General features: G+C 47.3%; 1 protein-coding gene across 2 annotated transcripts; it reads right to left on the bottom strand.

Moving 5' to 3' along the window:
• Positions 1–439: 439 nt before the first annotated feature.
• On the bottom strand, positions 440–21,800 carry IP6K2 (inositol hexakisphosphate kinase 2). 2 transcript variants are annotated; one of them, XM_090284692.1, is made up of 6 exons: positions 21,723–21,800; positions 7,940–8,275; positions 5,790–6,012; positions 4,786–4,961; positions 1,343–1,518; positions 440–940 (listed from the first exon to the last, which is right to left on the bottom strand). In XM_090284692.1, the coding sequence occupies exons 2-6, from the start codon at positions 8,139–8,141 to the stop codon at positions 440–442; spliced, it is 1,278 nt and encodes a 425-aa protein (XP_090140818.1). In that variant the 5' UTR covers positions 8,142–8,275; positions 21,723–21,800. The 2 variants fall into 2 exon arrangements, with proteins under 2 accessions (XP_090140818.1, XP_090140819.1); XM_090284693.1 differs by lacking the exon at positions 21,723–21,800 and adding an exon at positions 14,695–14,769.
• Positions 21,801–26,237: the final 4,437 nt, after the last annotated feature.

The following is a 26,237-nucleotide window of genomic DNA, read 5'->3' on the forward strand; positions in this document are numbered from 1 at the left end:
CAGGGTGTCAGGGGACTGAGGACCAAGCCATGGAATGGGGGCAGTGGCAAGGAGACTGCAGAGCCAGGGTGGAGATCACAGTATGGTGAGGAGGCTTCTGAGGGTTGGGGGAGTTGGCTGCCTGCCTCAGGCAAGAAAGACAGCAGCACTGTGTACGATTAACAAAATGATTTGTATTGGAACATTTACACTCAGGGAAGAAAGAGGTATCTGCATCATCAAATGTGGAATGTAGAAGAAACAGTTAAAATAAATAAAAGACTCCGAGCATGGCTGGGGCTCTGGGGCTGGCCCAGGCTGGGACTCACAGAGGCCTCTGAGCATCAGCTCCAGGCTGCAGAGACCATACTGTCCGGCCATCCTGGCCTCCTCCCGGACGCAGCACAGCTGTGCCTGGGACACAGAGAGTCAAGTGTTGTGGCAGCTAGCAAGCTCACTCTCACTCCCCACTTTCCTCACTGATCTCTGTGACAATGTCTATCAGGCTCTGGAGCCCGAAGATATAGCCAGAATCCTGGCCCTCGTGTACCACGCTGTCCTCGCCATACAGCCTGCAGGTGGTGTGTGCAAAGTCGATCATGCGCACGTCCACTGAACTGGCACCGATGGGCTTGAAGGCATAGGCACCAGCAGACTCGTCGGCTGACTCCTCTGACAGGTCCTCCAAGTCCTCAGCATCTGAGTCCAGGGCCATCTCAGGCCGCTCCTTGCCGTCATAGATGACCAGCAGGGAACTTGAGTAGAAGCGGTAAGACTCCTGTCGCTCTAGCACAGCCTTGAGCTCAGCCAGCTTCTTGAGCACAGGGCCCAGGAGCTCGCGGCGCAGGTAGCGCCCGTTGTGGAAGAACTGGTACAGCGCCTCCTTGAAGCCCTGCACGGACAGCTTCCGCCCGTGGTACTTGTTCATGAACATGAGCTGCCCGCTGCCCGCCTGGTACACCTGTGGGGGGAAGGCCAGCAGGTCAGAGGCTCACAGCCACCCCAAAGCCTGGATCCTGGGGAGCGGTTTGAGAAAACGGCAGCCCCGATCAGATCCTTTAACTTGCTGAGTCAACAACACTCGCTTGGGATCCAGCCCTCTGACGGGGGTTTCCCCAGCCCCCCTGTTTAGTACATGATTGGTGGAGAGGACCTAACCCTCTTGCCTCTCTCCCCCTAGCGTGTCCAGATTCTGGACTCAGCCAGCCAGGCCGCCACAGACAGGATCTCTCTTTTCTAACCAGGAAGTGCTAGATTTAGTCAAACCTGGCATCTTTTGAGAAAAGAGGACTCTGCCACGTGGGGTAGTAGTAGCTACTGGACCACCTAGCCAGCCCACACCATGCACCCGCGCTCGCCTCACCTGCATGCCGCACACGCGCACACCGATGACCGCAGATGTGCTCTGCTGGCATTTTCGGATCTGGTTGGCTGCCTTCTCTTCTGAAGCATCGTCACCATGCTGGCGTGTACCCATCTTGAGGTCTAGGACACAAGGCACCTCATATCGGGAGGTCAGGTTCTCCAGTAAGATAAATTCTGAATGGTTAAGAAAAAACCCCTTCAAAAGAGGAGGTGCTATTGCATGGGTCCTTGGCACTCCCAGGGTGCAGTCCCTGCACAGTGCCCAGTGAAGCCCAGGACCACAGAGGGTCCCATCGGTCCTGCCATCTCCCACACACGGAGTCTGATGAATGCATGAATAAGTGGGACAACAAATCCATGTTTCACTCTAAAAATCAGTAAGTAAAATTTATTTTTAATATATATATTTTTAAATTTTATTTATTTTCAGAGAGGGAAGAGAGAGAAAGGAACATCAATGTGTGGTTGCCTCTCGCATGCCCCCAACTGGGGACCTGGCCCGCGACCCAGTCATGTGCCCTGACTGGGAATTGAACCAATGATCCTTTGGTTCGCAGGCTGGTGCTCAAATTCACTGAGCCACACCAGCCAGGGCTCCAATAAATTTAAAAAATTTTGAATAAAAATTTGAACTGGAGACACCAATATGAACTCATGAAAAGTTTTCTCTGTCAAATAAATGTGTATTTCCCAGCTATGTGCACTGTGAAGGTCTAGAAACAATGACCAGATGTATGAGCACCCCTAGCCCCAGACCAGCGCTCCTAGAGCAGGGATTATTGAACTGTGGCCTCCTGTTTCGTTGCTGTATATACAACCTTTAAGATAGCAATATTTCAAAATTTTAAGAGTTCAAAAAATATCGTGACACATGAAAATGAAATTCAAATTTCAGTAACCATAAACAGTTTTATTGGAATAGAGCCATATTCATTATCTGTCACCATGCTACAACGACAGTTGTAATAGAGCATGTGGCCTGCAAAGCCTAGAATATTTACTATCTGGCCCTTTACTGAAAAGCGTGGCAACCCCTGCCTTAGAGGAATAACAGAATTCACATCTGGAGCAGGAAACGAACATGACCCTGGACATCCTACCACACCAGGAAGTAAAAGACAGACATCGATCACAGACCACTGTGATTACTTAGGAGCTTATTTAACACCTCTCACTGCTGGATCCCCAGTCAGGGCGCATGCAGGAGGCAACCAGTCAATGTTTCTCTCTCACACTGATGCCCCCCCCCCCCCATTCTTCTCTCTCTAATATCTGTAAAACATACCCTTGGGTGAGGATCAGAAAAAAAGCCCTGGCTGCATGGCCCAATTAATTGGAGCATCATCCAGTGCACCAAAGGGCTGCGGGTTCAATCTCCAATCAGGTCACAAATCTAGGTTGGGGTTTAAGCCCTGGTTGGGGTTTGTACAGGAGGCAACCAATATTTTTCTCTCATCAATGTTTCTCTCTCTCTAGTATCAAAAAAACATATTCTTGGGTGAGGACTAAAAGAAAAAAAAGAAGTCTTGCCCTGGCTGGAGTGGCTCAGTGAATCAAGTGCTGGCCTGCGAACTGAGAAGTCACAGGTTCAATCCCTGGTCAGGGCACATGCCTGGGCTGCAGGCCAGGGTCCCAGTTGGGGGCGAGTAAGAGGTGACCTATTTGTATTATCTCTCACACATTAATTTTCTCTCCCTCTCTTTCTCCCTCCCTTCCCCTCTCTCTAAAAATAAATTTTTTAAATAAACAATAAAAATTTAAAATATATTTAAAAAGTCTTCCACTGGCCAAATATGAGATAATTTGAGCATCAACAGATAAATGCAATGTCAAATATGTTTAAATCCACAGATTCATAATGATGCTAAAAACCTCACTGGTCACCCTGGCCAGGTAGCTCAGTTGGTTAGAGCATCCTCCCAATACACCAAGGTTGCGGGTTCGATCTCCAGTCAGGGCACATACAAGAAGCAACCGATGATGCATAAATAAGTGTAACAACATGTCGATGTTTCTCTCTCCCCCTTCCTCTCTCTCAAAATCAATAAATAAAAATAATTAAAATAAAAACCTCACTGGTCACCTCTGGAGGATGTTAAGAAACCTACTCATTATTCCAAATACATATCTAGTAAATAAAGAAAAAATTTATCCCGATGGACATGCACAACACCATCTCTGAGAGACTCTTGTTCCCATCCCCCCCAATTTAATCCTAATCTGATCAAGCCTGTAGTTCAAATGATCAACTTAATGGAAACAGAGGAGACAGAGCAGCATGTAAAAGACACCACAGGGACATAATTAGTAAAATCCAGATAGTGGGAAACTCTAGAAGACCCAGTTTCTTTGGCAAGAAATTTCCAAGAAGAAAAAAACAAGGGTATTTAAAAAGACTTAAAAACATTTCAACCAAATGCAGCATGTGGGCCTCATCTGGGTCTATATTCAAAGACACTATCAATAAAAACATATTTATGAGGCAATTAGGCAATGCAGACAGAAACTAGGGATTTAATAGTACGTCCGCCTTTTAAAGAGTAATAATGGTGTTAATGTTCTAAAATATCCGTATCTTTTCGAGATGAATGCCAAGGTGTACACAGGTGAAATGTTACACCCGAGACTCGCCTCAGAAATAGTTCAGTTGTGGGGTGCTGGGTGAACAGATAGTCATGACACCGGAGATTGATTATGTCATGGATTATTAACTGCTTAACCTGGGTGACCGGTACTTAAAGACTCAATACGGTCCATTTTTAACACGCTTCAGTTTTCCCCTAATAAAATGTTAAAGATAAATGCAACAGCCCTGCCTGGTGTGGCTCAGTGGGTTGAGCACCGGCCGATAGGTCGCCGGTTCGATTCCCAGTCAGGGCACAGGCCTGGGCTGCGGGCCAGGTCCCCAGTAGGGGGCGTGCGAGAGGCAATACTGTACGTCGATGTTTCTTTCTCCCTCCCTCCCCCTCTCTCTAGAAATGAATAAAATCTTAAATAAATAATAAATCACACTCAATTCTGAGGAATTTTCCCCCTTAAAATTAAAAAGAAATTCAGTAACACACAGCTTGATGGGGGGAAGGGGGAAAAAAGGACCCTGTGCTTTCTTCACGTGCCAGTCTGGTCAGTCCTCCCCAACCTGGCCTTGGGCAGGCAAGCACCCTTTGGGGACTTCTGCAGGAGTCTGAAACATGAACCCCTTGCACTCTAGGCTAAAGGACCCCTGATGCAGGCTGGTCCCTCCATGAGAAGCCACTCCCCGCCAACGAACCTCAACCCCCTGAACTCCCAGAGGAAAGGGACATCTGCCCACAGCTCTCACAGAGTAGAGTCCTGGCACAGCCACGACTAAAAACCCCAACACCTCTCTCCAAACTCCAAGGGTCTCCTTACACCCATCCCCCCGCCCCCAGGCAGAGGTGCCCTGTGAGCAAAGGATACTGTACTGGCTCCGGTGTTTTGCGTTCTCCTTCATTCTCTGTAACTGTTGCTGGTGACACTTCATGCTCCAAGGGTTATAGTGTTTAAGCTGGGAACTCACATTCCCCTTTTTCTCTACACTGTAGTACAAGACTTCAGACTTTTTTAGCCATTCAAATTCTTCTTCTAACTTATGGCTATTAAGAGATAAGAAAGCCAATAAGTCACAATGTCTTATTAAAATTCAAAGCCAAAGAAGCACAAAGGGACTTTCTGGAGTGATGGGTAGTTTGATATCTTGATGTGGTGGTTTCATGATACACATCAAACACTTTAAATATGTATGTTTCATTATATGTACATCGTACCTCAAGGAAGTTGATTTTTCTTTAAGAAGCGAGCTCACTGTTTTTCTAAAATAATGAGAACCTAGGGTGCAAGAACAGCCTCTGCCTGCCCCCCAGCCCCGCACGGCAGCCTGCGCTGCCCTCTTCCTCTGGGCAGTGCCACCCCGGTTCCTGGCACACCGGGCTCCCTGAGTGGGGAAATCGGAATTGAAATTCCATGGTCTCACATCAGCCTACGTAGGCACATTAGGCGTACCTACTTCCATCTGTTTCTACAAGCTCGGCCGAGGCGTGGCACTTGGGCGGCCCTGCCTAGGTGGATCCCTGAGTTTCAGGGATGCCCAGCAGGCCATTTTGTCTCCCGCTGCCAGTGAGCAACCTGAACCAGACGGCCGTCTTGGTCGCTGCTACATCCCTAGGATGCAGCACAGGGCCTGGTACAGAAGGAATGAGGGACTGAAATTCGTTTACACTACAAGCTGTTGACCCAAAATGGCATAATTTAATGCAAAGTCAATTAAAGAGAAGCTGGGCATGCCATGTGGAAAGGTGGCCACAGCGTGAAAAGGCACCTACTGAGGCCGCCCAGCAAGTCCTTAGGTCCAGGGCACAGAGCTGCAACCAAGCTGCCGCGACCTCCCTCGCACGCTCGGGGTTCCCCTCTCAGTTTATACCCACCTCTTCGTCTTCTCTTCCTTCCGGTGTTGCCGCACCCAGTCCTTGGGGGTCTTTTCTGTTTCGAGGACATGATGCTTTTTGTTGGTCCATCTTAGGACCTTACTTTTTGGTTCACAGTCTGAATTGTCTACACTGTCCACAGTTCCATGGTCCCCCTTTAACGGATATGCTATTAAGCACAAGTTCCTGTCTTCATCTTCTTCAAAGCTCACAGATACCACACCTGGAAGGGGGTGAGCAGCAGAGAGGACTTTTAATTCCACATGTGCTATAAATAACACGATTGTAACATGTGTTTTTTGTTTTCTTACCCTGTTCCTTAGTCTCTCTGTTGCCAGAGGCCCCAAACACATCTGCAAACCTAACAAATATCGAAACAGCTAGAAAAGATGACACCATACAAGACAAATGATTAGGGAGCAAACATGGCCAAGAGTCTGCCTCCCTGATGCACTCAACAAGGCAAGAGCCAAAGAATTACAAGACACATTTTTCCATCATTGAAAATGTTTATTAATTTTTATGTAATTCTTCTAGTCCCGAGAAACGTAAAAGATATCTCGTGGGAAGCTTTGACGCCCTAAGACAGAACCCCTGATGGCCCCGAGGGCCGCTTTAAGCAGCGCCTGAACACAGAGCATACAGGTGTGCGTGAGGGCAAGCAGCGTCCCAGGGGCCAGGGAGACCAGGAAGCAGAACAGGAGCAAATGAAACAAACCACACAGCACAACAGACACCCTAGCGAAGGCTTTTTGCAGCACCCCAAACAGGTGGGTGCCCAAAGTCTTTTGTTCCTTCTCAAATGTTACTTTATTGGTCTCTTGAGGTCTCATGTCACAAAGGAACAAAAACACAAGGCAAAAAGGGCTGGGCTGGGAGCGCAGACGCGTGGTGGCCTTGAAAGCAGCTCTCTCCCCATTCAGTCTCTAGAACCTGCCATGTGTAATTAGTCAGTCTTTGAGGAGGGGTTTGTCAAGTGGCAGCGTTTCAGCAGGTGCCGACGAGCGCCTTACAACCGACTGGCTGGACACCTTTCCTCCCAGACCTCTCGGGCCCAGGATCACTCAATTTGCTCAGTCCTTGTTGCCCGCCCGCCGCAGGGGAATGCGTGCTCAGAGAGACGACACTTCTGAGGTGGTCCCTGGCTCTGGGCGCAGAGGAGCCGGGGTGGGGAGTTCAGGGGACCACAGTTCCCTGTGGCCATGGGGAAAGAACCAGGGGAAAAAAGGGGGGCAGGGGCGGCCAGCTAACAAGGGGCCTTTGGCTTTGTCCTGGAAAAAAACAACAGAGAAGGACCGAGTGAGGGCCCCCAACTCCCCCATCCCCACCACAACACACATGCATGTTCAGAATACAGAGAGAGGCACCCAGTACATTCTGTCTTCAAAGTGCATGTTTCAACAGTCCCAGAAGAAACTAAGTTGTACGAGAGTCTTTTGTATAACCAGGAAATGCAAATTTTAAAATTAATTTCCTTAATGGACTCTTCCTTGATTTACAAAGGATTCCCGCCTCCCAGGAAAGATCACACCATGCTGGTGGCTGCTGATATCCCACCCAAATGCATTATAAAAAAGAAAGAGACAGCACACCATATGTGAATAAAGGTTGTTGTACATAGCAAGTTCAGGGACATTCCGTAACAGCAATGGGTCTCGCCAATCAGCACAGGCCTCCCACTCCTACATTCCATCTGACTCAGCCCTGCTCCCCAGCCTACCTAATCACCGGGGCTTCTGGTTTTCTGGAGGACAAAAAGCAGGCAGCAAGTATTCTGGGTAAAATCCTCTCAAAGTCTTCCCCCGCCGTCCCCCATGGGGACTTACGGGTTTACTGTGACCAAGAGACACTTGAACATAAAACACAACTACACTTCCACCAAAAACCAAAAATAAACTCAAAACAATCCACAAAACAACAGAGAATTGAGCAATCTTACCAGGGCTTGAAAACTGAGGGTGTGAGGTGCTGGGCTGAGGGCCAAGAGGAGGAGGAGGAGGAGTAGGAGGAGGAGGAGGGAAAACACAGAGTGAGTGGGAAGGGGTGCGGGCTCCCAGGATGGCTGCCACGGAAGGTCACACGCCTTGCACTGCCTGGCCTCACATCTCCTCGCTAGGAGCAGGGGACCCTACCAGCAGCTTGGAGCTCACCTTTGTACTGGGGAGTGAATTTGCGCATCTCAGCGGGGAGAGTCTCATAGAACTGGTGCTCCCTCGGGATCAGAGGCTTGCACAGGGTCGTCTCGTTGAAGTGGAGCACACAGGAGTGCCCCCCGACCTGGTGGACAAAAGGCTCCAGCAGGACGCCCTTGGCGCAGGGCTCCACCTCCATGGCCCTGAAGGCTGGGCTCATCCTCCAGGCGCAGGCGGCAGGGAGAAGGGGCAGGCGGCAGGGTCCAGCAGCCAGCGCGACCGTCCTCCGTCTGTCCTCTGTCCCCGCGTCGGCGTGTCTGGCCTCCACTCCTTGGTCGCGCAGATCAGGACGCTCTGCCAGAAGCAAAGTGACAGGAGTTGGAAGCGGCCCGGGAGCCACCTTAGAGCGCAGCCCTCTTCTTCTTCCAGCAGCAAGACAAACAGACTGCGCTCGAGGGCGCCGGCCCACAGCGCCCCCTCCAGCCCCGCCTCCTGCTGCAGAAACGAGTCAGAGCTCTCGTGGGGCGGGGCGGATGCCGACACGCGGGGACTGGCTCCAGGTGCCTCTAAACAGCCCCTGCCTCAGAGCCACTGCTGAAGGCACAACTCGGAGCCACAAGGAGGAAACTCACAATTTCAAACGTGATATTTGGATTAAATCTTACAATTTTCTAATAAAATGGTTAAACTTTAGGTAACAGACGTCCAAGTCTCTTCATTAATTATATATATATTTTAGTAACTGTTTTAGAACAGTTTTAGGTCCACAGCCAAATTAAGAGGCAGATACGAAGATTTCCCATATAACCACCTGCTTCCACATATGCACAACCTCCCCCATTATCGATACCCGACCAGTACAGTACATTTGTTACAAATAATAACAAACCTACATGATCACAGTTTACATTAGGGTTCACTCTTGGTCGTTAATTATGCTCTTATGAAATGCATTTTAAGGGAAAACCTGCTTGCACACCATCTAGTAAGATTTGCTCCCCCAGGGTGTCCACACACACCATATCTGCCCAAGGCCAAAGACATGCCTCATTAACCTTATTAGCAGTGGAGGATGGGCCTAGCTTTAATGATTAACGTCTGTATCTAAAAACAACTGATCAAGGCTAACTGCCTTTAAAAAGATACACAGCGTTCTAGGTCACCAACTATTTTTATCAGTTCTATCCTGATATCCAAAAGCTGGGGCACACCTCTAGACCAAAGCTGCACTCCCAGGGCATCACAGGTCTCAGAGGTCCAGGGCCTTACAGCTGAAGCTGCATTCCCAGACACACTGGATCTCAGCAAAGCATGCCTCTACGCAACGGTTAACCATTTCGGGCCATCCAACTAGTTTCCTGGTTTCTGTCTGTAATTTGTGGTCTGCACAGTCACTACCAGCACTGCTTACAGGGCCTGGGCTACACTTCTGCATCCGTACAGCGTTTCACTGGGAATTCCTCTGGTTCCCCTGACTCCAACTGAGATGGCAGTGGTGAGGACGGTCTGATGGTGGGTAAAGCACCTATTGTGCGCCAGGCTCAATGCAGGAACATACTTCACTTAGTCCTCACGATACTTTCTAAGAGGTAGACACTGCTCTGTTGCAAATAATGAAGCTGATCCGTGGAGGTGAAGAAAACTCATCCAGGGCAAGACAATAAGCCACAGCTCCCAAATGAACCTCAACCTGTTGGATGCTCCCACACAGCCGCTGCTAAGGGCCCAGGGTCTCTGCTTTGGTATGTACTGGGGAAATCTTTTAGTTTGTCCTATTAGAGTGCTTTCACCAAATTATTTATAAAATACAGTCATCAGCCACTTAACGACAAGGGTATATTCTGAGAAATAAATCATTAGATGATTTTTTTTCGTTGTGTGAATGTCAGAATGCACTTACACAAAGCTGGATGGCACAGCCTACCACACACCTAGGCTATTAGTATAGCTTATTGCTCCTAGGCTGCACGCCTGCACACACGCTAATGTACAAAACAACAGGAGATTAAATCAAGCACAAGAAAAAATGATGCAATCAAGAGGCAAAGTAAACACAAGGTGTAGGAGGTTGCTGCCAGGATACCACACACAATTTTTACAGTAAACATTTTTTTTAATAAGTAGAAAGAGTACACTCTAAAATAATAATAAAAAGTACAGTATAGTAAATATATAAATCGGCTCCCTGACTGGTGTGGCTCAGTGGGTTGGACGTTGTCCTGCAAACCAAAAGGTCACCAATTCGATTCCTGGTCAGGGCACAGTCAGGACACATGGCTGGTTTTCGGGCCAAGTCCTCAGTAAGGGGCATTCAGCAGGCAACTTATTGATGTTTTTTTCCCCTCTCTATCTCGTTCCCTTCCCCTCTCTCTAAAAAGAAATAAAATCTTTAAAATATAAACCAGTGACACAGTGATTGATTATCACTATCAAGTACTATGCATTGTATAGAACTTTATGTACTACGTTTTTATACAACTGGCAGTGCAGCAGGCTTGTTTACACCAGCATCACCACAAACATGTGAGTAATGTGTTGTGCTACAACATGAACACAGCTACAATGTCACTCAGTGATAGGAATTTTTCAGCTCTATTTTAATCTTATGGGACAGCCATGATATTATCTAGTCTGTTGACCAAACTGAAATATCATTATGTGACACATGACTACAGCCTCTTTTGACAAGTTTAAACTGGTGTAAATGTCTTCCTTTCAGAGAGAACCAACTATGGGCTGCAACTGGACTCAAAAATTAGAAATCAATAAGCTTCCCGATAAGCAAAGAGCAGATAATCAAAGGTCCTGATTTCTCACCTGGCACTCACTACCTTCTCATCATCAGAGAAGCTCTCAGAAGGGCATGTGCTAAGAAGGGTCCTAAGACACAATGCAGGCAATCAGGTCTAAGGATGAACATTCCAGACTCTCTCCATAAGATGGAGCTCTGAGATGCTTGACCACACAAGCCCCTTCTCGAGGTCTGTGGAGACCAGCTCACACTCATCTCCTGAGAAGACCTCTTGAGTTAGGAGCATTGCCAAAGGAAATCTACTGACTGACTCATGGTCAGCCTTCCAGTACCCACGCAAGAACCAAGTGCCATAGTTATTAAATTGGAAAGTACAAGATACTCCTCATGGGCGAGGCTTTAGAAACATAACCCAAATCTTTCATAAAAGTGTAAAACTGCTTTTGTTATCAGAGCGATGCTAACAACAATACAAATCCCATTCCAGCTCTGTTCAAGATTCCTAAATATATTCAATTAAACAGGAAAATCTCTTTCTAGGCATCTCTTACCAATCCCCATCTCCAATGACAAATCTAAAATAAACAAAAACTAGTCCTTCATGGCAGCTCTCTGGAGTGCGGCTCATAGGTATCGCTGGAGGCTGAAAGGCCCGGTTAGGGTCCCTACCTCCTCCTCCCAGTCCCCAGTGTGATCATTAGCTGATGGGTATGATGTGGCACTTTGCCACCCTCCCCTCAGCACCCAACTCTGGCAGTCCACAGGACATTGCTCCCCAGAGAAGGATCATTATCTTGAATAGAGAAGCAAGAAAAATAAGGCTCATTCTCACCTGAGCCAAGTCTGATGAGACACAGGAAACTCACAAATGTTAGGCGAAATTATCCTCTAGTGAGGTGGAGCCAAATTCTGGTCCCAGGTCTGCAACTTGACTACTTGGAGAAAATCTCCGAGTCCCTGGCTCCCTTTAAGTCTTACAATCTGTGTTCTAGTTTATAAAATAAGAGGGGAGAATCTGGAGTAGATCTCTACTCTGTGAGCTGTGTAATCAAATTAGAGTTTTAATCAAAAAGGAAAAACAGCCCTGGCTGGTGTGGCTCAGTGGATTGAGTGCTGGTCTGTGAACCATAGGGGTCGCCTGTTTGATTCCCAGTCAGAGCACAGGCCTGGGTTGCGGGGAGGGTCCCCAGCTAGGGGCGTGTGAGAGGCAGCCACACATTGCTGTTTCTCTCCCTCTCTCTCCCCCTCCCTAAAAATGAATTACAAATAAAATGTCTACACAAAGATTCATACCCCAATGTTCACAATAGCACAATTCAAAATTGCCAAAAGGTGAAAAACTCAAATGTCCATCAAATGGGTGAATAAACAAACAAATTGTGATGTATCTGTATAATGGAATATTCACAGAGAGGAATGTACTGATACATGCAGAAATTCATTATGAAACCATTATCTTGAGTGGGAAGTCATAAAAAATACACTGCATAATTCCATTTATATAAAATTCTAGAAAAAGCAAAACTACAGTAGCAGAGAAGCAGTTGAGGTGACAAAATAGGAATGGCTGCAAAGCAACCCAAGCAAACTTTTAGGTGTAATGAATATATTCTAGGCTGTCACTGGGAAAGTGATTATATGCATGCATGCATAAATTTGTCAAAACTCATCAAATTATAGCCTTAAAATTGGTTAATCGTATTGTATAGAAAGCATACTCCAATAAAGGGATTAAATTTTATTTACACATTTTTAAATTTTTATTTATTTATTTTTAGAGAAAGGGGAAGGGAGAGAAACACCAATGTGTGGTTGCCTCTCACACGCCCCCAACTGGGGACCTGGCCCACAACCCAGGCATGTGCCCTGACTGGGAATTGAACCAGCGACCCTCTGGTTCACGGGGCAGCGCTCAATCCACTGAGCCACACCAGACAGGGCTACACATTTTTGAATTTACAAAACTTTCATAATTACTTATTTTATTTTTTAAATTTATTTTTAGAGAGAAGGGAAGCGAGAGAGAAAGAGAGGGGGGAGAAACATCGATTGATTGCCTCTCATGTGCCCCCAACTGGGGACCTGGTTCGCAACCCAGGCATGTGCCCTGACTGGGAATCAAACTCACAACCCTTTAGTTCACAGGTCAGTGTTCAAGCTACTGAGCCACACTAGCCAGAGTCGTAATTACATATTATTTTAATAACCAGAAAATATTATACTAAAAAGGTCATAATAGCTGTATGATAGTTTCTACATACAAATGCACTGGCTGATATTTACCTTCCCACCCGCTCTAACCGGGCTCATTTGCCCCACACTGAGTACCTTGCATCACTCGTACCAAGGTCAGTCTGAGCCACCTTCCTGGTCAAAGTAAGGGCTTCCTCTTTTCTGAGAAGGTACCCGTGATGCTAGAGACTTTCAGGGACAGCCGTGTTTTCACTCAGAAACCCATGAAGCCCGCTGCTAATACTAACTAGAGCTGTCTGCTCACTTTGAAAGCCTAATTTTTATCAGGCATTAATACCAGCAAAAGCACCCTTTACACACAAACAAGCACAACAGAAGCATAAAGGTCCAACAATGCCACCTGTAAAACAACCTAAGAAAAGAAAAATCAGCAGCAAACCTGCTCCAACCACACCCGCTTCCTGGTCATCTCTAAGATGCGCCCAGCATACACCCACCTCCAGGCCTTTCTACCTGCCATTCCCTCTGCTGCTCCGGGTGCTCTTCCCCAGAGAGCCCCCTCCCACCCCCGGCTCACACTCACCTCCTTCAGCTCTTAGCGAGGCCTCCCTCACCCCCTGTCCGGAAGTGCCAGCGCCCACTCACACCGCCTTAAGCAGCCCGCTTTCTTTTCTCCTGAGCACATGCCACCATCTGTGTGACTTATTTTGGGTCCCACCCGCCCTGCCTCTACCAGAAAACTACGTCCATAAAGTCAGAGGTTTTTCACTACTCTGTTCACTGCTGAGTCTCCGGGGTCCGGAAGAGCACCAGCAGAGAGAAGGCGCCCACAGGACGTGTCCCCATGCACTGCTGCATCATACACACCAGTAAACAGGGAACTCCAAAAGCACCCACTGCAACGACCCAAACCCGCACCAGTCACACAGTGAGCACAATTATGAAAACAAGGCCTGCCCCGCACTTTATAAAATGCACTCTGAGCACTGACTGGTATTTATTTTGCATTTATAATCTCCCACCTTTTCAAGTCTGCATTAAATTGGGGCATATAAATGAAGAACCCTGCACGTACACACTCATATGGAACCTGATAGTGCAGAAACATTTCATTTAAATGAAGCCTAAGCTCTTAAAGTAACGAAGACCAACCTCTTCGAAATTCTCTTACAGATACTAAGGCAAAAAAAAAGGTTCACTGAAGAATAAACTTTAAAAATGTAGCAATAGGAAGATTAAAATCCTATCATAGTTTAAAACAAATATACTACCAAGCATTCAGAAATTCTGTGTTGGTATTAGGTTCACATCCCAAAGACCAAAGGTTCTTAGGTTGCCAAATTATCACTGAAAGATAATTATTGGTCTGGCCAGTGCAGCTTATTTGTTTGGGTGTCACCCCACAAACTGAAAGGTTGCAGGTTCAATTCCTGGTCGGTCAGGGCACATGATTAGGTTGCAGGTATACAAAAGACAACCAACATTTCTCTCTCACATCGATGTTTCTCTCCCTTGGGAGGGAGTGTGGAAATTATCCCCACCAGCCCTGGCTGGTGTGGCTCAGTGGATTGAGCGCTGGGAACCAAAGGTCACTGTTTCAATTCTCAGTGAGGGCACGTGCCTGGGTTGTGGGCGCAACCGATCAATGTGTATCTCTCCCATATTGATGTTCTCTCACTCTTTCTCCCTCCCTTCCCCTCTCTCTAAAAATAAATAAAACCTTTAAAAAAATTATCCCCATAATTTGCAGGCAAAGCAAGGAAAGGACTGATTTGGTTCTGAGTATATGCTGAAGGCCTTTTCAGTAACGCTGGTGGGTCTACTCCACCTTTATATGAGGTGTCTCAGTCAGTGCAGAAGGAAAATAATCCTCTCCATGACCAGAACTTCCAGGAAAGCTGGGTAACAAATGAGGCACAATCCCTGATGACAAAATGAATATACAAAGAGGAGTTTTAGCAAAATAAAGCCAGGAAGAAAGAGGAAAGTTGTTTGCCTTGTGGTAGGCACCAAGGATAGTGGCTAACCCATCCGGGTATATGGCATCAAACTATTGTCAACCTCAGGAAAACTCCCACCACTGTTCTGTAAAAAATCAAATCCCAACAATACACCTCTTATTCCCCATTACGAACAGACTCACCTCCATGTCCATAATAAGACAGTGTACAATGGCCTATTAGGATATTATAAAAAGTCTGCTTACCAAATTTCTATTTTAAACAATTTAAGAAAACGCTTATGATATACTCAGTAAGTGAAACTTGATACAAAATCATATAAGTCTAAGACTTAAGAGAATGAGACTGGCAAAAAGTACCAGCTCTGAAGAGGAATTGTACACTTAAAAATGGTTAAAATTGTAAATCTTATGTACTTTTAAAAAGATTTTTAAATTTATTTTTAGAAAGAGGGGAAGAGAGGGAGAAAGACAGGGGGAAGGGAGAGAAACATCAATGTGTGGTTGCCTCTCACACGCCCCTAACTGGGGACCTGGCCCGCAACCCAGGCCTGTGCCCTGACTGGGAGTTAAACTGACGACCCTTTGGTTTGCAGGCTGGCACTCAGTCCACTGAGCCACACCAGGCAGGGCGCTGTTATGTATTTTTTACCACACACACACAAACTAGAAACAAAAATGCCGGCTACTCACGGGGGTCATGAGTGCTTGCTCCCTTCCAAAGCTCTATAAATCACTGCATTAAAAACCTTGAATCCCTTAAAAGTCTTAGAGGTCATGTATAAAAGAAACTTGATACAGGTTTCTCAGATTTTACAAAGATCCTAAAAAATTTACATGTCATATGATTAGTTGTAACGCTGAAACTTTTCTAAATTGTCAATAACAGAAAGCAGATGGGGAACAACCACCCTAGAGTGACTGTATGACCTTTTCTATAGAAAAATTAAGACACTGCTGTCATACAAAGAGGCAGTCAAAATGCTGCCCCAAAGTGTAAAGAAAAAAAATTATTGTATTATTTGTTTACTTATTGAAATGTATAATGTTTTGTGACTTCTTTTTTCAATGTAAACAGTCATGTTCTTTTTGTTGTTGTTGTTGTTATATAATCTATCCAGACCAAGGCATTATTAAAAGTAAAAATACAATTTTTTAAATTTATTTTTATTGTTTTCTATTACAGTTGTCCCACTTTTTCCCCCATTGCTCCACCCCCCCCCGCCAACAGTCACTTTCTTACCTAATAACATATATTCTTTTTTTCTTACACTTTTTAAAAATTATCATTTGAGCCGTGGCCAGTGTGGCTCAGTGGATAGAAAGCCAGCCTGGGAACCCAAAGGTCACCAGTTTGATTCCCAGTCAGAGCACAGGCCTGGGTTGCGGGCCAGGTCCCCTGTTGGGGGCGTGTGAGAGGCAACCACACATTGGTGTTTCTCTCCCTCTCTATCTCCCTCCCTTCCCCTCTCTCTAAAAATAAATAAATAAGATCTTTAAAAAATGTTCTCACTCGAGTATACTTTTTACTAATTTTAGAGAGGGAGGGAGGGAGGGAGGGAGGGAGAGAGAGAGAGAGAGAGAGAGAGAGAGAGAGAGAGAGAGAGAGAGAGAGAGAGAGAGAGAAACATTCATCAGTTGCTTCCTGTATGTGCCCCACCGGGATCTGAACTTCCAACATTTTGGTATATGGGACAACGCTCCAACTAACTAAGCCCACCCCCAGAGCCTCACCTAATTATTTTCATAATTGTAACTTCTTTTGTTTAAAAATGGCATTTACAATTATATAACTATAAATTATATTTACATAACATGATATAAACTTCAGGTACCACAAAGCCTGGATCTGCCTGTAGTAAGTAGTAAGGGCATTATTCCCTTCTCTTCTGTTTTTTGTATGTTCCAAACTTCTTGAAATAGTCTCAAACTCAAAGTATATGTTATCTTTTAATTAGGAGGACATTAGGGGGCAAATAAAAGAATTCACGGAAACTAACATAGGAATACCCAGATCTGCTCAGCTCTAGATTTTAGGCTCTTCCACAAAAACAAACAAACAAACAAAACTCACTGATCTCACCTCTGATGCGTGCTCAGAGCCCCACTCCATGACGGAGACCCTGGGACACGGACCACGTGTAAACAAGGGAGGCTAACCACCCCTGCACCCCGAGGCGCTGGGAGCTGAGAGGAAGAGGTGACCAGTTCCTCAGACTGCAGGGATAATGGGATACAACCGTGCCAGAGAGGAGAGCTCCCGTTTACGGGGAGAACCTGACCCCCGCAACAGCCCTCTGGAGTAGATACTGTGAGTACCTCCCTTACAGAAGGGCACACTGTGGCACCACCAAGTCCCCGCACCACATAGGCCTCGTCACGAGAAACACAGGCACCTGAGACGAAGGCGTCACTGCTAAGAGCGCCGGACCCACGGCCGTGGCCTCCGAGGCGCTGCAGCCTGGCTGGCTGACCTCCATGTCGCGGCAGGTGCTGGCGCCGCCAGAACAAGACACAAAAGCCCTGCGCCTACCTGACACAGACGCCTGCAGTCCTCAGGTGGGAAATGCAACTGTTTCATGAAAATCATAATAATGCAGACCCTTCCTCCAATGCCCAGAGACAAAACAGCAAATTCTCCTCCAAAAAGCCGAACAAACGTTTCCGTCAGGGTCTTTCTCCTCTCGAGAACCACCAGCCTGACCACACTGCCCCTTCTCTGCCTCATCAGACCAAATTTCTGGAATGACAGACAAGAGGGCTCCAAGATGGAGGGGGACAGGCAGAAGACACTTTCAGCTACCTGGAAATACGCTCATCAGCGTTACAGGGCTGGAATTACGGTTTCAGCCATTTAAAAGCTAAAACTGTAGCACCACTCCCTTAAGGAAATCTAAATGATCAATTGTAAGGTTTCTCATGTCTTCTTTATCAAGAACATCAAATTTTTATTTTATTATTTTTAAAAGATTTTATTTGTTTTGAGAGAGAGGGGAAAGGAGAAAGAGAGGGAGAGAAACATCAGTGTGTGGTTGCCTCTCACGCGCCACCAACTGGGGACCTGGCATGCAACCCACGCATGTGCAGAACATCAAATTTTTCAAAATAAAAACCTACATGTATTCCATACACACAACAAGAATTTTCAATACTCCTTAAAAAACCCATACCCGTCTTCAGGGGTAGATCTCTACCTTTAGTCTCTTTCTCCTGGGTGCAGCCCAACAAATCCCACCTACACAACAGGAACACACAGAAGTGACCCTCAGCCCTGGCTGGTGTGGCTCGGTGGACTGAGCGCCGACCTGCAAACCAAAGCGTTGCTGGTTCGATTCCCAGTCAGGGCACATGCCTGGGTTTTTGGGCCAGGTCCCCAGTTCGGGGCGTGTGAGAGGCAACCGCATCTTGATGTTTCTCTCCCTCTCTTTCTCCCTCCCTTCCCCTCTCTCTGAAAATAAATAAATCTTAAAAAAAAAAAAAAATGACCCTCTCAGACTATGGCTGAAATTGCTCTGAGATCTCAATCTATGGGGTACATTCCTACCATGAGTTACGGTTCTCTCATGGGCCAATAAGTAAGAATCCCTGAGCTTCACGCAAGATTATATGCTCCTTGCCTGTGGTCAGTATTTTACCACTGCTCACCTCGCAGTCAGTTCCCAAACCAGATGACACATGAACTCATTCTCCGAAAAAAAGGATGACAAGAATGATTCCGTCCTCATGAGCAACCGCAGAACCCAGGCAGCCCTGACCTGCCCAGACTAGCCCCGAGTGTTGCACTTGCTGGAGGAGGGACCAAGGTGTACCCTGCACTTTACCAGATCCTGTGCCCAGGGGGCACAACCCCTCACTCACGTAGTAAACTCTCCTCTAAAACGTCTACAAAACACCCCAGGCTCACAGTACCAATCCAGCAGCTTTTATCACCCAACCATTCTGAGCACAGTCAGTCCTCTTCCACAACCAGCCAGGAAAAGGACAAGATGCAGGAGAGAGGAAATGCCTGACACTGCACAGGTCAGAGCACTATGTCCACCACAGGACCTCAGCCAGTTTTCCTCCATGAGGCCTGGCCTTTCTTTCCAAAGTGAAGCACAGCAAAATACAGTGATCCCTCACTTATCGCGGGTATTACGTTCTAGACCCCCCGCGACAGGTGAAAATCTGCGAAGTGGGAACCTTACGTTTATTTTAGTATTTCCTGTACAGTACCGCAAAATCCCGCGAGATAGCGAAAAATCCGCGATAAATAATTAATTATAATATTTTCAAAAATCCTGCAATACAGTGAGGTCGCGATATAGAGAGGGACTACTGTACTGAAAAATTTCTCTGGGGAAATCAAATTCAATTGCACCCATAGTTCAGTCAATCAAGAGCACATTTGAGGGCTGGGAGGGAAGGCCAATGAGGCACTTCCACTTTTGACAGTTTACTGCTCTAGTCCCTTTCTTTGGTTCTATACAAGGAGATTAAGGTCCTTTCAAAGTAAAAACTCTCTTTGAGAGTGAGGTAAGTCATTCCTGGGAGAGGGGCAGCCTGCCCCTTTCTATCCCCGCCCTCACCTGCCCCAGACCTGGCTACGCCCGTCAGGTTTTTGTCTCCCAATGTAGGTTAGGCGTCCGAATCAACCCATTAGGTTCTCAAGCATGCAACCCTGGAGAAGTGATATTGTGTCTGTCCCATAAGGTCCAGGATAGGTTCTACAAAGGGCAAGGGCAGCTCAAAGGACCCGAGGAAGAGACACTTGTGTTCTTATACTCAGATAAGGACAGAGAGCAAGAAAAACCCAGACCTTCAGCAGGGGGTAGGCAACTGACTCAGCTGCCTCATCTCCAGAGGTGCTCACCTCCAAGAACATGGAAGGACACCCTCCACTGTCTATATGAAAACCTCTATTCACAACAGCAGAATTGGAAATGTACACTAGCCTCGGCCAGTGTGGCTCAGTTGGCTGGGCGTCATCCTGCAAACAGAAAGGTCACTGGTTCGATTTCTGGTTGGGACACATGCCTGGGTTGTGGGTTTGGCCCCAGTAGGGGGCTCTGAGAGGCAACCAATTGATGTTTCTCTCCCTCTCTTTCTCCCTCCTTTCCCCTCTCTCTAAAAATAAATAAAATTAAAAATTTTTAATGTCATCATGTAAGAGTAATCTTCTGTTTATTTTCTACTGTGTAAAAATATGTTCAATTTGTTTTAGGTGACTATCTCACTAGGTAATACACTTAAAGGACATCTTCTTCCCAAGTGCATCCTCTTTATGAGCCAAACAATGGAAAATTTCCACCTCAGCAAGCTAACCTCTGGGAGGCTCAGGCTCGACCTGGTTGCCTAGATACCGATGACATCTGCGGTGCACACAGAAAGCTCTGGTACCCTTTTGCAAGGGAAACCAGTGAGGTTCATCAGTCAGGATTGTTTCTTCCCCACTCATTCCACTGCTCACACAGACGCAGGGCTGGCACAGGTAGGTATACAGGGCACTTGTCTGTCCCTTTCGAAGCCTTGAAGCACAGAGAAATCCACTTACACCTGCCAAACTGATTTTTACAATTATATCAGCTCTAGGCCTGGTTCTCATCCACTTGATGTCTGATAATTCCTGTGAATGCTACTCTAAAATCACAAGACAGGTAAACGCACTGCACTAACACTGAACAGCTCAAACGACTTCTCCTCCAAAAAGGTACTAAGTCATCAACTGGCCTATTATGTTAAATATGATGCCTAGTTGCTAATTCCGATAGTGGCTAAAGTTAAAACAATACAACCCTGAAACTTTCTTGAAACACTTAATACCAGGTTACAGGACGCAATTATACAAACCCCCCAGCAACAACCTACGTAAATAAGCATCTTCGTTCACTTAAAATGTTACCCTGCTAAAAATGCAAGTACAGCAAATATTTTAAATACTAGAATTCATCAAAATTACAGTAATCATGGTGCTTTCTAAAAACTATCCTAAAACCGGTTATCTGCAACATTTTTATTACCACTTTTCAAACGTTTCAGTACTTTTTCTTAAAACTAGGCTCCCAGACGATTTTCTTTTCTTTTTCTACATATGTTTTACTACCAAAGTGTTTTATTATTTCAAGCAGTGACTAGTTCTATTCCCCCTGGCATTTGAGAGCACTAGGTTCTACCGGTTTCTGCATTTTATTTTCACAACATTCATACTCATTTATCTGCTAATGCAGCTTTCTTAACGGGACCGAATTGTGAACGAAAACAAATCATTAGGAAGCAAAAAAACACAAATAGTCTGTAATCAGATGCGAAAGAAGTGAAAACTCCCTCTGATCCTTTTGGGACTTACTTGGATACTAAGGATAAGTGTGCGGATTTCCCCACCGGACGACACCAGGTGACAGGCCCAAGTGCCACTCAACACTCAAAATGGCTGCACATCTGCCGGCCCCAGGTAACAGTACCTGAGGCGCTGGTTGACTCCTCCACTCAAAACACTCAAGGAAAACCCCCCTCAATAACTCGGGAGATCGTGGACGCCAATGTCCTGGGGGAGAGCCCTCCATGACCCTGGAGATCTTGCTCCCCCAAACACCCAACGAGACTTCCTCAATGACCGGGGCAGATCCTGAACCCCGCGTATAGGCGGGAGGCCCCACCACCACCACCAGGGAAGATACTGCCCGTCAAAACCAGGGTAGATCTCATCTTCCAATAACCGTAAGAAATAATCGCTCAAATGACGCGCGGAAATACGGCCCCACAAAGACCCCAGGAATCAAGCAGCCACCCCACCGCCGCCATTACAGCAGGAGCCCTTCCGTATGTGACCAGAAACCTCGCCCCAAAACGGCCCTGAGAAACCCTCCCTCAAAGATCCCGGGACGACGAAGCCAAGAGCGCGGCAGAGCGGACGTTACCTGCGGCCACAGCCCTGGCCTGCGGTGCTTCTGTCCTATTGTTTCCCTCCCATTAAGATGGCGGCGGCCTCGCCGAACCCCGCCCCTCACGCCTCACTCCCGACGACTTTCGCTATTGGCTCGCGCCGGGAGCCCAGCTCTCGGATTGGGTGATCCCAAATGCGCTGTTGCTAGGGTGCCAGGATTCTCTGCGGCAGCTTCCGGGAGGGGCAGGGCAGGGCGGGGCACAGGGCGGAGCTTTGTCTACCTACACGCGGAGGGTGGCGGAGGTCAGGGGTCTGGCTGGGTGGACAGATGTTGGGCTCTGGACAATGGGTGCAATGAAGGATACCTGGGGGATAGATGCATCAACCAACCGTACCATTTTCCCCAAGTCTAACGGGTTCCCCAGGATGTGGGACTTTCAGTGCTAACATTGAGACAGTTGGCAGGAAAACAGGAAGTTGGTCGCCCTAGTAGATGGATGGACAGAGAGAACTGGAGGTGGGTGGACGGAAAATGGACAGAAGAGTGGCTGTAGACGGTGGGTAAAGGAGTGTATGTGTACTCGTGCAGGTGGATAGATGATTGGATGTAGATGGTAGGACAAATGACTAATTATAGAGGGATGAACAAAGGAATGGCTGTAGACTTTCCGGTGACTGGTGGACGACTCACTCACTGTCCAACCCAGGTCCCGCCAAGTTCCACATTGGGTTTGTCTGAGGCTCATTTGACCTGCGTCCTGTGTTGGCCGGTAGGACTCCCACGTGGGTGAATGTCAGTGTAGCCGGGAAAGGCAAGGGAGGAGGTCGTTGCTCCTGAGAATGGGAAGAGCCTCCTGCCTGAGCTCTGCTCTTTCTGTAGAGGAGGTCGTTGTTGCAGCGCTGTGTGTTGGGGGTTTTCAGAGGTGTGGATTCAAGCATATACTAATTCGTTCAACAAATATTTATTGAGCATGTATGCTCTGTCTGGAAATACAGCAGCGCACAAAGTTTTTTTTTTTTAAGCCTCCTCTATGGGAGCAGAGAGGAAAGACTTCCTGTGACCAGCTGATCGCTCCTGCCTTGGAATCACCTTCCCTGTGCGCCTTCCAGGGCCCCGTGCCCTCCTGGTTTTCCTCTGACCTCACTGCTTCCTCCTCTTCGCCTCTCCTCTGTCTATGCTGTATCCTTCCTAATCTCATCCAGGTTCACGGCTTCAAATTCTACCTACATGCTGATCGCTCCCAAAGGAGTATGTCCAGTTCAGACTCCTTCCTGAGTGCTAGACTCAATGTCCAGTTGTCGACTAGGCATCTGCACTTGACTTCCACTTAGCAACTCAAACTCAACTTGTGCCGTCCTAGCTCTGGTTCATGCCCCAAGCCCACTCCACCCCCATGTCCCCCAGCTCAAGGGATGGCAGCTTAATCTTCCCTATTGCTCAGGCTAAATGCCCAGGGGTACCTCCTGACTACTTTCTTTCCTTTGCATGATCTCCCCAGAATGAGAGCAGGTCCCTGGCTTCCATCCAGTCCAAGCCACCGCTACCTCTCCCCAGGGCAATGTCACAGCCGCCTCCCAGTCTCTTTGCTGCTGCCTTTGCCATCTTCAGTTTGGTCTCCGCATATCAGCCTGGAAATGCCTAAGTCAGCACCCCTCATTCCCTGCTCAGAACCCTTCAGTAGCGCCTCCCCAAAGAAAAGCCAGAGCTGGCGGGGCGCCGTGATTCCTCATTACCTCTCTAACTGCTTCTCCTCTGTTTGCCTCCAACCCCACTGCTCAGCCTCCCGAAGTTTCCCACATATTACACCCCCTGCACTCTCCTGGCTCAGGGTCTGGGCTCCAGTTGTTCCCTGTACCTGGAATGCATCTTCCACAGATTTCCATAGGATTGCACCCCAATGCCTGCAGAGCCTCTCAGGCTGCAACCTGCACCTTTCGGCACCCCTGCATTTGGGATCACCTTTATCCCTTATCCTGCTCTACTTTTTTCCATAGCTGTCACTTGTTTCTGAGGGTATTTGTTATCCTTATACAGCATTGCCTGGCTTCCTCCGCTAGAATGTGCGCTCTGTGAGGTGGAAATCCCTTTTCATTATTGTTCGTGAATGTATCCTGAGCACCTCGAACACCAAGTTCCAGAAATACCTGCTGACTGACTGAATAAAAATAATGCCATGTGGTGTTAAGTGATAGTATTATGGAAAAACATTAAAATAAGGCAGCAGGAGGTTGGGGCAAGGCAGGGGTCTAGGCTAGCTCTGGGACAGACTCCAAAGGCCCTCCACACCCAGCGTGACTTCTCAGAGACCGAGCTTCTCCTCCTGTTCCCCATCTGTGGCTTCAGGACCTGCAGCTGGCGCTGTAAACACAGAAAGGCTCCAAAGCACCAGTCATTCAGACCCCATAGACTGGCATTGCCTTACTTCCTGGGCCCGTGCAGTCTCCCATTCCAGCGCTCCTACATGTGGGTGGGGGCTGGACAGGGCAGGGTCGTCCTGGGGCAGCCCCAGCATTAATTCACTTTTCCATTTGTTCCATAAGTGCTCACCAAGGGCTGACCTGACCTAGACACCTGGTACCTGGCAAGAATAGACAAGTGAGCTAAATGGGCAGGGGTATTTATTGCTATATCATGTGCAGCGGGGAACAAGACTCCATTCATAAGGACATAGTTGGAGACATTTTGGTTACTTTCATACTGTTTGGGTTACTATGCTGTGTAACAAATGACCCAAATTTAGTGGCTTAAAACAGTAACATTTATTTTGCACACATATCTGTCTTTGGGCAGGGGCCAGTGAAGACTGCTCTTCTCTGCTGCATCCATCTGAACTTCTTGGGAGCTGGGGCCAGAGTCATCAGAGGTCTCCTCGCTTCAGTCGGGCATTGGGTGCTGGTTGTCAGCTGAGTCTTTCGCTGCGGCCTGAACACCCACATGTGGCCACTTCATGTACCCTTACAACGTGGTGGCAAGTTTCCAAGGATGATTGTCCCAAGAGAGAGAGGAAGCCAAGTGGAAGCTGTATTATCTTTCTTGTCTAGACTCAGAAGTCCCAGTGTTATTTCTGCCTCATTCTGTTCATTAGAAGCAAAGTCATTAAGTTGGGGCTATATCTAAGGAAAGGGAAATCAGATCCCACCTTTTGTGGAAGTATCAACAAGTGTGTGGACAGGTCTTATGTCATCATCAAAAAGGAATTAGAATAATAGCCCTTGATTTGGAGGAACTGCCACAAAGTTGGGATGAGTGAGAAAAATCAGATGCAGAAAAGTATGTATAAACTGATCTAAGTATATACAACAAAAACAAACCACTGTGCAATTGTATGTATATTTATTTTTTCTTAAAAAGATTTTATTTATTTTTAGAGAGAGGGGAAGGGAGGGAGAAAGAGAGGGAGAGAAACACTGATATGAGAATACATGGACTGGTCACTTCTCACATGCCCCTAGCTGGGGACCTGGCCTGCAACCCAGGCATGTGCCCTGACTGGGAATCGAACCGGCGCCCCTTTGGTGTGCAAGCCGGCACTCAATCCATTGAGCTACACCAGCCAGGGCTATATGCATATTGCTATGACTATAGAAACAAGGAGAAACATAGGGAACATATATCTTGTAACCATTGGTTCCAGAGAATGATGGTGAGAGAAGGAACAGGCGTGGGTAAGCAAAGGAGAAAAAGATAAAAGACTGTGCTAAAACCCAGCTGTTAGAATGCGGTCCCCCTTATGCCTTTAATTATAGGTGTCTACCTGTGCAAAGAAAGTGATTTTTCAGGGAAGCATGTTCAGGTGATGAAATGATCAAGAAAACCACGGAAGTCATGAGCACCTGACCTGAAAACTCAGGACGGAGAAGGGAGGAAGACTGGTGGGCCGGCCTGCACGCGGGCTGCGGGGGCTTCACCTGAGTCATTTTCTGTTTGACCTTTGAGACATCACTGAGTAGAATGGCTTTGTTTTAAGCACCGTTCTGTATTTGTTATAATAGCCCACAGTTTAAAAGAAATTATTTTATTTAAAAAAAAGGAAGGAAAAGAGAACTTTGCAGAACATTCCCAGTGAGTGGAGTGAAGGGATGGGAGAAGGACGAGGGAGGACTGCATACTAAACTCAGCGCGGTGTCCCAGAGGGAGCCTGGGACGACACCCAAAGCCATGTTTTCCCTGATAGAATCCCCAGGCTGACGGGGGACCGGAGGGACAGGAGAACCAAGAGTGGAGTCCTGGGCCCCTCCCACACTTACCTGCAGCCTGGGTTAAAGCTGGCAATGAGGTGGGAAGAAAACCAGGAGAACTGGATGTTCCTGAGAAGGGGTTCTTGAAGCCGGGGGGCGGGGGGGGGGGGCGGTTGGGGGGCTCGGTTCGAGGGATTCGCCATGATGAATTTGGCTGAGACTCCAGAGAGCCAGAGAGCACGCTGGCTCTGCCTGTGGAAGTCACTGGGAACGCAGGCGTGGGCTGTGGTGAGACTGGGAGGCGAGGCGACAACTGTGGGCAAGTCTCAAGGCTTCTGCCATGAAGGGAGAACAATGGGGCAGGAGCTCC

This window comes from Furipterus horrens, unplaced genomic scaffold, assembly GCF_987537825.1.
Source record: "Furipterus horrens unplaced genomic scaffold, mFurHor1.1.pri manual_scaffold_7, whole genome shotgun sequence".
Taxonomy (NCBI): domain Eukaryota; kingdom Metazoa; phylum Chordata; class Mammalia; order Chiroptera; family Furipteridae; genus Furipterus; species Furipterus horrens.